The 14,873-nt window shown below is 51.5% G+C and overlaps 1 protein-coding gene across 1 annotated transcript; it reads left to right on the top strand.

Annotated features, from left to right (window-relative positions):
• Nucleotides 1-524: 524 nt before the first annotated feature.
• CALCOCO1 (calcium binding and coiled-coil domain 1) lies at nucleotides 525-14,667 on the top strand. Its single transcript, XM_040234276.1, has 15 exons — nucleotides 525-607; nucleotides 2,773-2,952; nucleotides 3,292-3,394; nucleotides 4,327-4,517; nucleotides 5,989-6,147; nucleotides 6,554-6,702; nucleotides 8,331-8,421; nucleotides 9,372-9,527; nucleotides 9,730-9,984; nucleotides 10,439-10,564; nucleotides 11,048-11,143; nucleotides 11,487-11,598; nucleotides 11,824-12,026; nucleotides 12,579-12,685; nucleotides 13,646-14,667. Exons 2-15 carry the CDS (start codon nucleotides 2,797-2,799, stop codon nucleotides 13,821-13,823), a joined length of 2,082 nt encoding a protein of 693 aa, XP_040090210.1. The 5' UTR covers nucleotides 525-607; nucleotides 2,773-2,796; the 3' UTR covers nucleotides 13,824-14,667.
• The last annotated feature ends 206 nt before the right edge of the window (nucleotides 14,668-14,873 follow it).

Genomic DNA, 14,873 nt, shown 5'->3' with positions numbered 1-14,873 from the left:
GTAATGGCAAGGACACTCGGAGTCGTGCAGTCCTACCATCTCATAGCTTTGATACTTTTGGCCGGTTCCATAACCATTCTGGGCTTTGGCTTCTACATCTGTAGAGTGGATAACAAAACTTCCTATCTCACATGTTGTGTTAAAAGTAAACGAAAGAGGAAAAAAAGTAAACAAGAGGGAGTACCCGAACGCTTCGGCCGACTCTAAAGAATTATACAAGGGGCGTTAGAGCCGTAACTCCTCCCCACCCGCTAAACGCGCACATTACCAACCAGCAGTCGCCACTAATATAGCTTGCCCCCTCCCAAGGCATCTTGGGCTGTGAAGTCCTTTGGTGGCCGCACCCTCGTTGGCTGCAGTGGAAGTGAGAACTACGCCTCCCAGGATACAGCGGTGAGGCAGCCACCACGGCTGCCCTCTACTCCGCCCCCCTTATGCACAGCCTCTTGGGATATGTAGTCCCAGTTCCGCGCTGGTTCAACAGGGAAAAAGTGAGGGGGAACCACAAACCCCAGAAGCCCTCGCGCCCACCCATCTCCCTCCCCCTCTCAGTCCGAGTGCTGTTTTTGTTGGTGAAAGGTGAGGGAACAGCTGATCCGTCTGTGGGGTAAGAAAACTTGGCCTAATTTGGGGGCGATCTTATGGGGGGTCACCCCACTTTCCAATCTGTGAAAGGGTCGTCTAAGGGAACCGTAGAAGGGGGAGCAGGAGCGTTTGAGCGTTAACACTTTCCGGACTGGAGAAGCCATCCCCACTGTTTCGGGAGTTCTTGGTCTCATGGGGGGCCTGATCACGGGGGTGCCCTCTGACGGCTCTTGCCTCCCTCTCAGTTCTTCTCTATAAAGCGTGATACGCTTAAGGGAACTCGAGGGAGGCTGAAGTCTGCTCGTTCTCGGCCCAGCAAGACTTCGCCCCACAAACCTTCCCTTTCCCCTTACCCCCTACGCTGCTCCCCCCGACCAATCCAAAGGCCTTCACTACGCTGGATCCTTGGGGAGGGAAGCCTTCCAAGATGTAGAATGTCAAAGAACTCTAGAGCCCTACAGCGTGGTGGGGGGATGGGACCCCCCCTCCCCCCAATGCAAACACCTGAATCTGGCTACACATACAGACCTTAGGTGCCCATAGGTCTCTTTCAAACCTGGGGGATATTTCCAGATGTTATGAATTTTGTGGGGAATATTGTCCTGGTTCCCCAGGACAATGTCTTTGAGAACAATTCAGCCCCTTTTAGAAAGCCAGAATTGTATTGAAGGGGAAAAAACATAGACTAGTTTTCACTAGGGATTTTTCAGAGATGGAAATAAAGAGACACCTCTTGTTGTCATAAGTCTCCATTTTGGAGGGAGACATAGCTCCTTTTTATAGAGCTGGCCCACCTTCCCTCTTCCCTCAGTTTCTGTCCTCTTTTAAAGTCCCTGCCCACCTGACTTAAGCCTGGTGTGGGTTTGTGATGTCTGAGGGCGTGCACATGACTAGTGGCTGTGGTTGATTGGACACCCATTGCTGTGGTTGACACAGGACTGAGTTCAGTGGGCTGGAGATGAGAGTTGACGAGGGCCATCTCACAGTCCTCCGCTGCAGAGTTCTCTTGATTATTGTTACCTTTCCTCGCTCTACCCTCAGATTTTCCAGTGAACTCTCCTCACCCAACTTAGAACACCTTTCTTCTTAATCCCATCCTATAGCATGCCTCCAACTACCAGTCCAAGCAGATGGAAGGGTTCAGACATTTAGAATTGAGGCTAAGGGGAACAGAGAAAATGAGGGGGAAGGGGAAAACTAGCGATGGGTTAACAGTCAAACCAGTAGGTTTCGAGCCCTGCTCAAGACCTGAAGAAAAGAATGTGAGGTTCTTTTTGAACTGTTTCTCCTCCTCTCAACATATGTGTACATTTCCCCGTTCCAAGGGCCCATACTTCCAGGCTGTCCCTACTGGGGGTGGGGCTTTCCTGGCTCCAGGCCCCCACATTCCATCTCCCCACAGCACCACATTCCTACTGAGTGTTCCACCTCACCCTTGAAGCAGCCGCCTCCAGAATTCTTGACTTTCTGGAGTAATAATTGAGGGAGAGAACCTGTATTTCCATTCTTTCCCTTTGTCTCTTGGATGAGAGTACAGGCTTTATTATTATTATTATTATTATTCATGGCATAAGACAGGGGAGAGATGGGAAGAGAGGGTGAGAGTTCACAGGCTTCAGGATTGGTCAGCCACATTCCAGCTCCAAAGACTGGCTTGTTACTTTCAGAGATGGTTGCTGTTTTGTCATAAGTCATTTCTGGGTACAGCTGGAGTGAGCAAGGAGACCTGCTCAGGATGAGGGGGGGCCCATACCTCAGTTGGAAGTTGAATTCAAGAGCCAGAAGATGTGAGGGATGGGGTGAGGAGATGGAGGCTGAAGAATTTGGAATATCCAAGGCTATTAAGAGATGGAAAATGAGGGACTGATTGCAGGAAGCAGAATCTAGGGTACTGAGGCTTGGTCAGTGGGGCTGTGAAAAGGGAGCAGAAATTAGATCTTAATTCTAGGAAAAGCCTGTGACTCAGAGGGTGCAGTGTGAGACAAGATGTATACCAACCACGAAGGCCAGACCAATGCCCTAGAAACAAAGATTGATATCTTTAAAGAGTCCTGTAACTCACAGGGGTTGAAAACCAGATACACCGTCATCTCCAGGGGCAGGGGCTGTGGGTGGGTAGGGACAGAGTTGTGGGGCAGAGAGGTAGAGGGGAGAGACTTTTTAGGATATTAAATCTTTGTTTCACAGGAGGACAGATAGCTCGAGACCAGAATGGAAGAGTCATCACTAAGCCGGGCACCATCCCGGGGTGGAGTCAACTTTCTGAATGTAGCCCGGACCTACATTCCCAACACCAAGGTGGAATGTCACTACACACTCCCGCCAGGCACCGTGCCCAGTGCCAGTGACTGGATTGGCATCTTCAAGGTATCCCTAGATCCCCTTTGGGCTCAGGTTTATGGGCCGTGGGTGGTTTGGAATAAGGGGAACGACTTGATTTCTGGATTCACAACCTCATAATGATAGGGAAGAAGGGAGAAGGATGTCAGAAATGGCTAAGGCCATCTGTATAAGCAAAGCCCACCTTCTCCCTATCTTAACCTTGTCTCTCCTGACACACTAGCATCCCTCCACTTTCCCTGTCTCTCAGCATCCTTGCCACAGCCACACCATCCTGCCCGCCCCCGTTCAGTCCCTCAGCCCTCTGCACCATCCGGAGCTGGGCGGTGCATCGCCATACCCCTCTCCCACTGTGGGCTCTGACAGGTGGAGGCTGCCTGTGTCCGGGATTACCACACATTTGTGTGGTCTTTGGTGCCTGAAAGTGTTACTGATGGTTCTCCCATCCACGCCAGTGTCCAGTTCCAAGGTACAAGCAAGAGGGAAAATCGGGAGGGAGGGGTCAAAGGGATGGAGTTTGGAAGAGGGTAATGGGCTCACCAGATATATTGATAGAATCATGGGGTTTTCACAGCATCAGGGGTTCAGACATGAACAGTAAAGGGCCAATAACCCTGCCTCCTAAGGAAAAAGGAGGGAACTCCTCCTGTGGAATTAGGAGGTAGGGAAGAGGGAAAAGTGGCTTCGTATATTAGAAGATGCTCATTAGATTCTGAAAGCGTCAAATCTCAACTCTAATACTTACAAGCTGTTTGACCTTGGGCAAATTACTTAACCTATCTGTGTCCGTTATCATAACAGTAAAAGGGTATGCCTGGCTTATAGGAAGATTTAAAATGATACAGATAAAGATGTTAATACAGTGCCTGGCACATAATGGGTACTCAAAAAAAATGATAACTAGCGTTGTTACTGGCTTTCCCTAGTGGCTCAATGATAAAGAATCACCTGCCAGTGGAGGAGATCTAGGTTCAATCCGTGGGTCGGGAAGATCCCCTGGAGGAAGAAACGGCAAGCCACTCCACTACTGTTGCTTGGGGTATCCCATGGACAGAGGAGCCTTGTGGGCTATGGTCCATGGGGTCGCAAAAGAGTCGGACATGACTTAGCAACTAAACAACAACAACAGCATTGTTATTGTTGTTGTTGTTGTTATTAAAGAGGGTCGGTTTGGGCAAGAGAGGAAAGAGAGGGCAAGGCAGAAAGGAGGGAAAGAGTATCCCAGAGATCAGAAATAGCCTGTGGGAGACGGAGAGGAGAGAAAACAGTCTGTAGAACAGGGAGCAAGGGGCTGGAGCCAAAGACAATGGCTAATAAGACACACCAAGGGGAAGAGGGTTTGCTGAGCACCTGAGGGCCTGGCATCATTTTGGGGTCCTGGGTCTGTACTTTTCCTCACAGCCAGCTACCTGCCCAAACCTGGAGCCCAGCTCTACCAGTTTCGCTATGTGAACCGCCAGGGCCGGGTGTGTGGGCAGAGCCCCCCTTTCCAGTTCCGAGAGCCGCGGCCCATGGATGAACTGGTGACCCTGGAGGAGACTGATGGTGGCTCTGACATCCTGCTGGTTGTCCCCAAGGCAACTGTGCTGCAGGTGAGAACGGAGCAGCAGAGCTGCTCCTGGGCAAGGGCGCCGGAGGATAGCATTGCAGGGGGCCCCTCCCGCTTCATGCTGCCCTCGCTGTAGCCTCAGCTGCGACCTCACTGGGAGTTACCCAAAGCCTTGCCTACAGGAAAGCCTCAGTCCGACATCCGACACAGTCACAAACACATCGGATAGGAAAGCAGACCACCCACAGGCCAGCATCACTCAGGATTTCCTAAGAACTTTTTGAACCTCCTACTTCTGGGGCTGCATCCTTCCCTGGGCTCTAGAGGAAGATGCAGAGGGTGGAGGGAGGCCCCTTGGGGAAGGATCATTCCGAGGGAAGGAAGGATGAGACCCACTTCCGGGATGAGTGAGGAGGGAGAGCAGATCGGTAGGGCCCCAGACCTGTGGAGCAGCTACCCATGTGTCGCTGTTCAGCACTTGAAATGTGACTGGTCTAAACTGAGATATTCTGTATGGGTGGAATACACACTGGATTTTGAAGACCTAGTATTAAAAAAAAAAAGAATGTAAAAGATCTCAATAATGGTTTATATCGATTTCATGTTGAAATGATAACATTTTTGATCGACTGGATTAGATGAATGAATTCCATCTGTTTCTTATTATTTTCCTTAAGCGTCTACTAGAAAATTTTAAGTTATATATGTAGCTTGTATTATTTTTCTATTGGACCAAATAGAGAAGAATAAGGGAGAGGAGGCAGACGTTAGCAAGGAAGACTTCCTGAAGGAAGGGGAAAGATAGGGCCTGGTGGGGAGGATGTCCATGCCCCAGACAAGAGGACAGGCCTGGGGAAGGCTCAGAAGGTAGAAATGAGTAGTTTGTGATTTACACAAACTCCTGCCCTCTGGAACCCTCTAAGCTTATGGAATCACCAGAAGGATGGGAAGAAGATGCTCATATCTTACGTAAGTCAGCGGTGGGAGAACTCCTACCCACTTTCTGTTTTTACATTCATTTTTCTCATTTAAACCTTCCAACAATCCAGGCTAGGGAATCACATGTCAGATGAGGAGAGAGACTCAGAGAAATTAAGTACTTTGTTAAGAGTCACCTAGCTAGTTAAAAAAAAAAAACATCCTGGAGATTTAAACCCACATTTGTCTGACTCAGAACAAATAGGGTAAAATTAGGGGAGCCATCCCTTTTGTCTGTGTGGATTGAGAAAGACTTCTGCCAGGTGAGGAGTTCCTTCCTGCCATCGCTGGGCAAAGAAGGGGCAGGACCTCTGAGGGGAAAGAGAAGAGGGGTGGGCAGTTGAGAGTTTGGGGAGCCTGTGTGTGATGGGAGGTGGGCAAGATTTGGTAGCACACCAGGCCTCCTGACTCTCCCCTTTATAGCCTGTACTGATGTAACTTCTCCACCCTGACACGCATCTGCAGAGTGTTGGGGACAGGACCTTGGAATGGGTGCTTCACAGGCAGAACCCAACTTCTCATCCTGTCCTCCTTAGAACCAGCTGGATGAGAGCCAGCAAGAGAGGAATGACCTGATGCAGCTGAAGCTACAGCTGGAGGGGCAGGTGACAGAGCTGAAGCGCCAAGTGCAGGAGCTTGAGAAGGCTCTGGCCGCAGCCAGGCAGGAGCATGCGGAGCTGGCAGAGCAGTATAAGGTGGGAGTTGGGCCGGTGGAGGGAAGGTCCTGGCTGCCTACTTGGGGTCCAAAATCTAAACCCAATAAAATGAAGACAGTGAAAGGGAGATGTTAGTGGGCTCTTAATGGTTCTGGCATCAAAGATACAGGCTGAAGGGGTCACAAGTAGTAGTAAACTGACTGTGATGGGAGACTTGTCCCAAATTGGTAGTGAGACTCAGTTCTCTGAGTCACAGGAGTGCTGAGATAGGGTGGAAGTGGCCATCTTCACTGGAAGGGGATGTTCCATTACAGTTTTTTCTTCAGGGAAGGTGACCGGGTAGAAGGGTAGATAGTCAAACTTAGGAATTCTCCTCCTAAGCCTTTAGTCCACTCATTGCGAGGTGAGTCTCAGCTTCTCTCTTCTTGGGGAATCTTAATTCCAGGGGCTTTCCCGGTCCCACGGGGAGCTCACAGAAGAGAGGGACATCCTGAGCCGACAACAGGGAGACCACGTGGCCCGCATCCTGGAGCTGGAAGATGACATCCAGACCATCAGTGAGAAAGTGCTGATGAAGGAGGTGGAGCTTGACAGGTGAGGGACCCCTTCCACCCCCATTACTTCCCTTCGCTTCCTGTGACCCTCGAACCTCAGCCTCCTGTGTCAGGCAGGCAAGACCTGCCTGATGGTTTTCTCCTTCCCTTCTCAACCTCACTCAGGGTATTCCAGTTCCTAAGGATATCTCTGTCTGCCAAGCTCTCTTCCATCTTTCCTAACTTATTCTGTATTCCTTACCTTTAGAAATAATCATTGGTATTTATTGTGCAGCGAAGGTGAAGCAGGAGCTAGGAGTGCAGGATTTGGAAGAACGGAATGGATAGAATGGTCCAGGCAAGATAAGAGAGGATGGATTTCAGATTTTACTTCAGCAAAGCATAAGATTAGACTCTGTTCTCATTATTAGGAAATGTTAGAAACTGGTGATCCAGGAACGTTATGGGATCTTTGCCCTGAAAACAGGTATAAATCATAGAACCTTAGCATTGGGAGAAATGTAATGTATTTAAGAGGGTGTGTGAGGGAAGATCAGTGCCTCAGAAGGTGGCCTCTTTATCACAAAGCCATCATTTTTTTATCTCTTGTGTCATATTTGCTCTCCTTTAGCTTTCCTGATTGGTCCTGGTGTAGACCTCTGGAGCCACATAGAATAAATTTCCATCTTCTGCTAGACAACTATTCTCTCTACCAGATAGCACAAATATTGGCCACCTCCCTTGCCTCTCCTTCAGGTTTTCACTGGGAGAAACAATTCTTTCATCAAATGACATAATTAAGTTTCTTTCATTCAGTGTTGGTAGATTTAATATCTTTTTAAAAACTCTTTGGAGAAAAGCAGCATGCTATCCAAGACTCAGAGTAAAAAGTGAGTTGGTCCCTAAAGCCTCTTCAGTCTAGGATGTGTTAGTCTTGCCCTAGGGAGATACTAAATGTCTAGATTCTAAATCATGGAATAGACACGTTGGGATCAAACCAAGCACCTGGAAAAGATCAGGGACTGTCTAGACCAGGGGTCAGCAAACTGGCCCACATGCCGAATCCAGCCTACCACGTGGTTTTGTATAGCCCACAAGGTGAGAATGGTTTTGACAATTTTTAATGTTTGAATAACAAAAGAAGAGTTATATTATGTGACATGTAAAAATCGGATGAAATTCAAATTCCAATTTTCAAAAAAATTTTATTGAGACAGCCAGGCTTGTTCATTTACATACTGTCCATGGCTGTTTCCACACTCCTGTGGCAGAGTTGAGAGGTTGCCACAGAGTCCACACAGCCTGCAGAACTAAAACTTACTCTCAGCCCTTTACAGAAAACACCTGCTGACTCCTGACCTAAATCTAAAGTTTATCATTAACGATGACTGGCCCCTGTCTACAGAAATCTGGATTCCAGTCTCTCGATTGAGTGCAGACAACTGGGAAGCCATCAGCAGAGCTTCCCTCCAAGTGACAGAGAGGAGGGAACAACTGTGTACCCCTAGACTGCGCTCTAAAGCCAGCAATCTTGAATACTTGGGGCTAGACCTGGAATTTGAGTGTCCCAGAGAGGTGGAGTTCTGGGCTAGATGAGCCCCAGCAGAAGGGCTGATGACAAAGTCTGAGTCTTTTTGTTCCTTCTCTGGAAATGGATAAGTCACCTTGCATTGTGTCCACCATTCACAGGGTTAGAGACACGGTGAAGGCCCTGACTCGGGAACAAGAGAAGCTCCTTGGGCAGCTGAAGGAAGTGCAGGCAGACAAGGAGCAAAGCGAGGTAAGGGCTCCAAGTTGGTTTGCTCTCTCAGTTGTCCATCCCATGTTTTACTATAGACTTACTTCTATAAATTCAGATGTATAACATTTCCTTATTAAATGATGAAAACAATTAGATAATTTTGATGGATACCAAACTCTGAAATTGGAGGTTATGGATGACTGTTTTGTTGGCCTCAGCAGCTAACCTGTTTCTGTATCGTGTATGGTTATACAGTGTTGAGTACACCTTGAGTCTCATATACAGACCAGTACAAATGATCATTTTTAAGCTTCTCCCTGCAATCTCGGTTCACTCTTCACGTCAATAGAAAATACAGGTGAAACTTTATTCTGAGGTTTTCACAAAAATGAATGAACCTGGAAGTGAGTGCTTGGAGATCTCCAGTGTGCTAATATGTGAGTGTATGCACTGTTTTCCAACATGATTTTTCATAATTTGGAAGAAACTGAAATCAAATATTTAAGCTTCCAAATGGCTTCATCAGAACCCAAGGATAGAGAAGCATCCATCCTGTGGGCCGCTAGGGAGAGAACAGAACCACACATGGCACCAAGGTGTCCAGCCTGAATGACTTGGGAAGTAGTTAGTACCATGGACAGAAACAAGAGTGGCAAGGACGGAGTGGAGTGGGAGGTAGAATATGGCGCGTGTGAGAGCCCACACGACATCCAAGTTGAGTTTTGGTCTAAAAGGAAGTGTAGGGGAGCAGACATGAGGCATGGGACGGCTAGATTCACTTAAGACCCCAGGCTGTGCCACTGGAGATGGGATGTTCAGGACTGAGTTGCTTTGTGCTGAGAACCCAGGAAGGGCTGGCCAGGGCTGACGGCTTGAGTTTGTGCTAAATCTGAAGAGTGGAACCTTGGCTTTTCTCATCACAGAGGTCCATCTGCCCGGTCACCCCAAATATGTATTCCCTTTCCTTACCTCCTCTCCGCCTTCACCAGGCTGAGCTCCAGATGGCACAGCAGGAGAACCGCCGCTTGAATTTGGAGCTTCAGGAGGCCAAGGACCGGCAGGAGGAGCAGAGTGCTCAGGCCCAGCGACTGAAGGACAAGGTGGCCCAGATGAAGGACACCCTCGGCCAGGCCCAGCAGCGGGTGGTGAGTGAAACCCCTGGGCAGCAGGAAGTAGCGAATGTTCCAGGGCTGGTTGTAAACAAATAGGGGGAAAGGCATGGCTCAAGACTAAAGAACCCAGTCCTGAGGTCCTGATGCAATGGGGGACAGGAAGGAAACTAGTTGTCTTCCTGGCTCAACAGATGACTCCTGGGAGCCCTGATTCCATCTCCTCCTTTCTCCCAAGGCTGAGCTGGAGCCCCTGAAGGAGCAGCTTCGAGGGGCCCAGGAGCTTGCAGCCTCAAGCCAGCAGAAAGCTGCCCTTCTTGGGGAGGAGTTGGCCAGCGCAGCAGGAGCCCGGGACCGCACCATAGCCGAGCTGCACCGCAGCCGTCTGGAGGTGGCCGGAGTCAACGGCAGGCTGGCCGAGCTCAGTCTGCACTTGAAGGAGGAAAAAAGCCAGTGGAGCAAGGAGCGGGCAGGGCTGCTGCAAAGTATGGAGGTAGTGGGATGAGGGATCTGCAGATTCCTGGTCACCACTGCCCCCACCTCAGTGTGGTCAGATCCCCTGGGGGGAGAGAAACAAGGGTGAGAACCTTCATGGACTTAGGGGTGAGGAGGGCCTATGAGAGAGGTATATTCACTGTCCTGATGCGGCCCCTCCCTGCAAGGAGTGTCTAGTTCCTGGTCTTCATAGCAACTGCCTTTGTTAACATCTTGATTCAGATACATGTTCCACCCTACACCCCAGCCCTGCATTATACCCATTCCTACTCAGCAAGGTGCCTTGCTGTCAGAGCCCTTCTTTCAGGGAATGAGGAAGGCAAGAAGGGAAGATGTCTCTAAATGGCTCCAAAACATTCAGTCCAATAAAGAAGAGACACAGTGAGGAATGTTGCTGTTACCAGTGGCATTCCTTACCCTTAACGTCCTATTTGCCTCTTCGGCATCTCCAGGCAGAGAAGGACAAAATCCTGAAGCTGAGTGCAGAGATACTTCGACTGGAAAAGGCAGTGCAGGAGGAGAAGACTCAGAGCCAAGTTTTCAAGACTGAACTGGCCCGGGAAAAGGACTCTAGCCTGGTGAGGCACCCAGCCTCCCAAGAGCCCCAGGCAGGGGCCTCCCGAGACATCAGTGCCCCTTCCCTCTGCCTTGGCTGTGCTCAGAAGTGCTGAGCACTCACTTCCCTGGTGGGTGGCATTCCACTTGCAGGCCTCCTAGCCCTCATTGGTCGGAAGCCTGCCGTGTGCCTTTCTGCTCTCGGCACACATTCTGGGCCCAGTGGGGATGACTCAGGAAAATTCTAGGGTGGCCCTTCTCTGACCAAGGCCTCTTCACCCCAGTCCAGAGGCAGTCCTCCCAGTCCCCACTTGGGAGGTGGAGGCAAGGACTCAGGTGAGTCTCCTGCGGTTGAGACAGGGCTCTCGGAGGAGGAGAGTCAGGCCTCCCGTGCGTCAGGGCAAGCGAGGAGCAAAGACATGAAGAGTCGTGGTTCCATGTTGTGGCATCCAGGTTCTAGGAGGCACGTTCTAGATTCCAGATTCTATCTGGCCCTTTCCCCCCAGGTGCAGCTGTCAGAGAGCAAGCGGGAGCTGACAGAGCTGCGCTCAGCGCTGCGTGTGCTCCAGAAAGAAAAGGAGCAACTACAGGAGGAGAAGCAGGTGAGAGCCCAGAACCGCCCCTGGATGCCTGAGTGGAGGACCCGAGGGCTGGGAGCTCGGTGTCTTCTTGTCATCTTGACTTAGAGATGGGCATCAGTAAGAAGGGCCCAGAGGCTAAAAGTGGGGCCATGGCTCCTCTTAGAAGCCCACCTGGCAGGACGGGAGGGTTGCTGGGGGAAGCAGGGTGGGCATGGCAGGGTGGAAATCTGCCTTAAACCCTCCCACCCTTTGATGAAGGCATCAAATTCTGAGGAGCTCAGAGATCACCCTGGATGAGGGGAAGGCTTTGTGGGGCTGCCTGGTTCATACCTTCTCAGCCTCTCATACTTCTCCCCACTTCCAGGAACTGCTGGAGTACATGAGAAAGCTGGAGGCCCGCCTGGAGAAGGTGGCCGATGAGAAGTGGAGTGAGGACCCTGCCACAGAGGACGAGGAGGCCGCCGCCGTGGGGCTGAGTCTGTACACCCACAGTCTTGTGACCACCCCCACCCCGGCCACCTAGCTCTCCCTCCCCGTGTTGGGAAAACACCACATGACCCCCTGGGAGCAGCCTCTGCCCTCCGTGTTTTGCCTTCTTCCTTCCCAGACCCTGGTCCCTGATTTGTTAACTGTATTTCTCCTCCAGAGAAGCCAGAGCTGATCCAACCCTCTTTCTTCTCTGCCTGCTCCCTCGCCTGCAGGCTGCCCAGCAGCTCTGACAGACTCAGAGGACGAGTCTCCAGAAGACATGAGGCTCCCACCCTACAGCCTGTGTGAGAGTGGAGACCCAGGCTCCTCCCCTGCCACAGGGCCTCGAGAGGCTTCTCCCCTCGTGGTCATCAGCCAGCCAGCCCCCATCGCTCCCCAACTCTCAGGGCCAGCTGAGGACAGTAGCTCAGACTCGGTGAGCAGAGAGGAGAGACTGAACAAGGACACGGACAAGGGGTAGGCCCAATCCCAAGTGGCCCAGCCTGCAGAGCAGGGAGCTCTAGCTATACAGGGCTCTCTTGCTCTTGGAGGAGGGCAGGCAGGCCCAGGCTGTCTTTAAGGCCACCCAGTAGACACCACCCCCAAACCTAGTCTGACCCAATAGCTCACTGCTGCCACCCCCTCTTCCCAAACCCGTTTTCTCTTCCTGTGCACCAGCCCCCATCCAAATGCTTCTCCTGGGACTTCCCTGGCAGTCCAGTGGCTAAGACTGCTCGCTCCCAATGCCCAGGTTCCATCTCTGGTCGGGGAACTACATCCCACATGCCATGATTAAGACCCAGTACAGCCAAATAAATTAACAAAAATAAATATTAAAAAAAAAACATGCTTCTCATGCCCCACTCTTACTGCAGCCCTCTGTTAACAACCTGGGCCTAGTCTGTTTGTCCCTTACCTGCCCCAGCACTCTGCTCCCCCCGTCTTGGGACACTACCCCAAGACTCAGCCCTATCCCTTTGGTGCCCAGGAGGCTGAAGATGAGAAGTCGGTCCTGATGGCAGCTGTGCAGAGTGGGGGTGAGGAGGCCAACCTGCTACTTCCGGAACTGGGCAGTGCCTTCTACGACATGGCCAGGTGAGTGCTCAAGGGGGCAGACAGCAGGGAGGATGCCCGTGGAAAGGGCACCCAGGTGAACAGTCCTCATGCGCTTCCACCACCTCCCTCTTCTTGGCCCCAGCTAAGAAAAGGAGATGTAGCTGTGTTGACACAGAGAATGACCCACCACCCCAGATCACTGGTGCCTTCAGGCAGCCCTCCCCCATCCTATCACTGCACATGCGCACTCAGGGGCCCTGCCTTTAACTGGCTTCTGTGTTGTTCTAGCACCGTCCTCCGCGGAGCCCAAATTGCCCTGCGTCCCCCCTCTCCTGCCCCTACCCCTTCCCCAGCCACCAGGTAAGTGCCTAGGCTCTGTCAGGGGTTGAAGGGAGGTGACCAAGGCCCCCAGGGACAGGAACAGATAGAAGACTGGGGTCCAGCATCCATCTGATCACCCCTCAGATGCTGTCGCTGCTCTCTGACTCCCCTGGGCAATCCTTTGGGTGACGGAATCAGGTATCAGATTGTGCCCCCTCCCCCGCCTTCCCTTTTCCCCTGCAGATCAAGAGGGGAAGGCAGGGAGGCAAGAGAGGTTTTATCATCCAGCCCCCAGCTTCGCCTGAATATGAGATGGGCTCTGGGCAAGGAGGAGGTGATGCTGTCATCCTTCCAGGCTCGAGCAGGAAGATGAAGGACGATGTCAGACTCATTTTCAGCCTCATTAGGCAGCAGACGGAGATGGAGGGAGGAGAACGGGTTGGGGGAAGGGCTGTATACTAGAGCAACCAGCAGGGACTAAAGAAAAGAGGGCACGGGGGAGCCGGGAAGCTAAGGCTTCCAGTGCTGTGGGGAGAGGGGACTGTGAGAGGCTTGGAGAAGACGTTAGGAACAGGGTCATCTGGGAGCCCACGTGTGTGGGTCCCTCTCCCTGAGGTCCGAAAGCTGAGAAGGCAGCAGAGCATGCTGACCCTCTCTTTCCCCTCTGTCTTTCTCTAGTGGCTTTGCTGTGGGTCCCTTGACAGAGGCCAGCACTGGGGGCCCTGCCACCCCGCCGTGGAAGGAATGTCCCATTTGTAAGGAGCGCTTCCCAGCCGAGAGTGACAAGGATGCCATGGAGGACCACATGGATGGACACTTCTTTTTCAGCACCCAGGACCCTTTCACCTTTGAGTGACCCCACCCCTGACTCCCAGTCCACACACAGACACACACTTACGCACATGCACACACTCATGCATAGACATACACTTAGGTTTCATGCCTCTTTTCCAACACCCTCAGCTCCATGATATTCTGTTGCCTGAAAACATCCCAGGCTCCCCAACATCATCCTCTCCCAGCTGGCTCTTCTGTCCAGGCAGGGGTTTCTTCTTGGAAGCAGTGGCTGAATTTACTCCCTGAAAGCGGTTTTGGAGGAACCCAGATGGAGGAGGCTTTCTCTAGGGGGAATGGAATCACCCCCTCCTGGCTCCGGTTGCTTCTGTTAGTCACACCAACCACTGCACCACCACCACCACACACACTCACACTCTCTGATGCCCCAAAGCCAATTCCTGGGGCACCCCCCCCCTTTTCTTCAGGGTCTGTGTTTGTTTACTGAGTTTTCTCTGGGGCCTGCATTGACATCATGACCTTTTTAGGTCTCTTCCGGTTCTGAGCTTCCTCCTCCTGTTCCCCTGCTGCCTTCCATACCCCAGCCCAGCCTTTTCCATACCATTAGATATTAAGTTTGGAGGTTTCTTTTGTATTTTTGAGGTTTTCTGTACTTTATCTCCTGTCCCTCTCCACCACCATCCCCCAGGGTCCTCACATGGAAAGAAATAATGTACTTGTGCCTTCTCTGAGGGATGGGGGAACAAATGGTCCCAGGTGTCCCCACTTGCCAGCCCTCCCTCGCTCACCACGTCCCCCCTCAGCAATAAGAGCTCCCCCCCCATTGCCCTCCCCCTGCCAGTAGTTGAACAAATATATTTATATGATATGTATAACTATTCTAATAAAATGTGTTCTTATCATGAGGTGTGACTAGAGCAAAGATGCTCAAGACCTCTGGCTCTTAGACCTTGGTGGAGGGAAGAGGAAGGGAGGAAGGGCCCTCCCCAGCCCCGTGCCTTAGGGAGGAGGCTGGCGGTATTTTTCCATGATGCCTCCTGATACGCTGGCCGCCGGTGGGAAGCGAGGAGAGAGGAACCTTTGTCTCAGGTGGGGGTCTGGTTGGGGAACA

The sequence above is a fragment of the Oryx dammah genome, unplaced genomic scaffold (genome assembly GCF_014754425.2).
Source record: "Oryx dammah isolate SB20612 unplaced genomic scaffold, SCBI_Odam_1.1 HiC_scaffold_29, whole genome shotgun sequence".
Taxonomy (NCBI): Eukaryota; Metazoa; Chordata; class Mammalia; order Artiodactyla; family Bovidae; genus Oryx; species Oryx dammah.
Note: the sequence above shows the minus strand (reverse complement) of the source record. Positions and strands in the feature narration are given on the sequence as shown.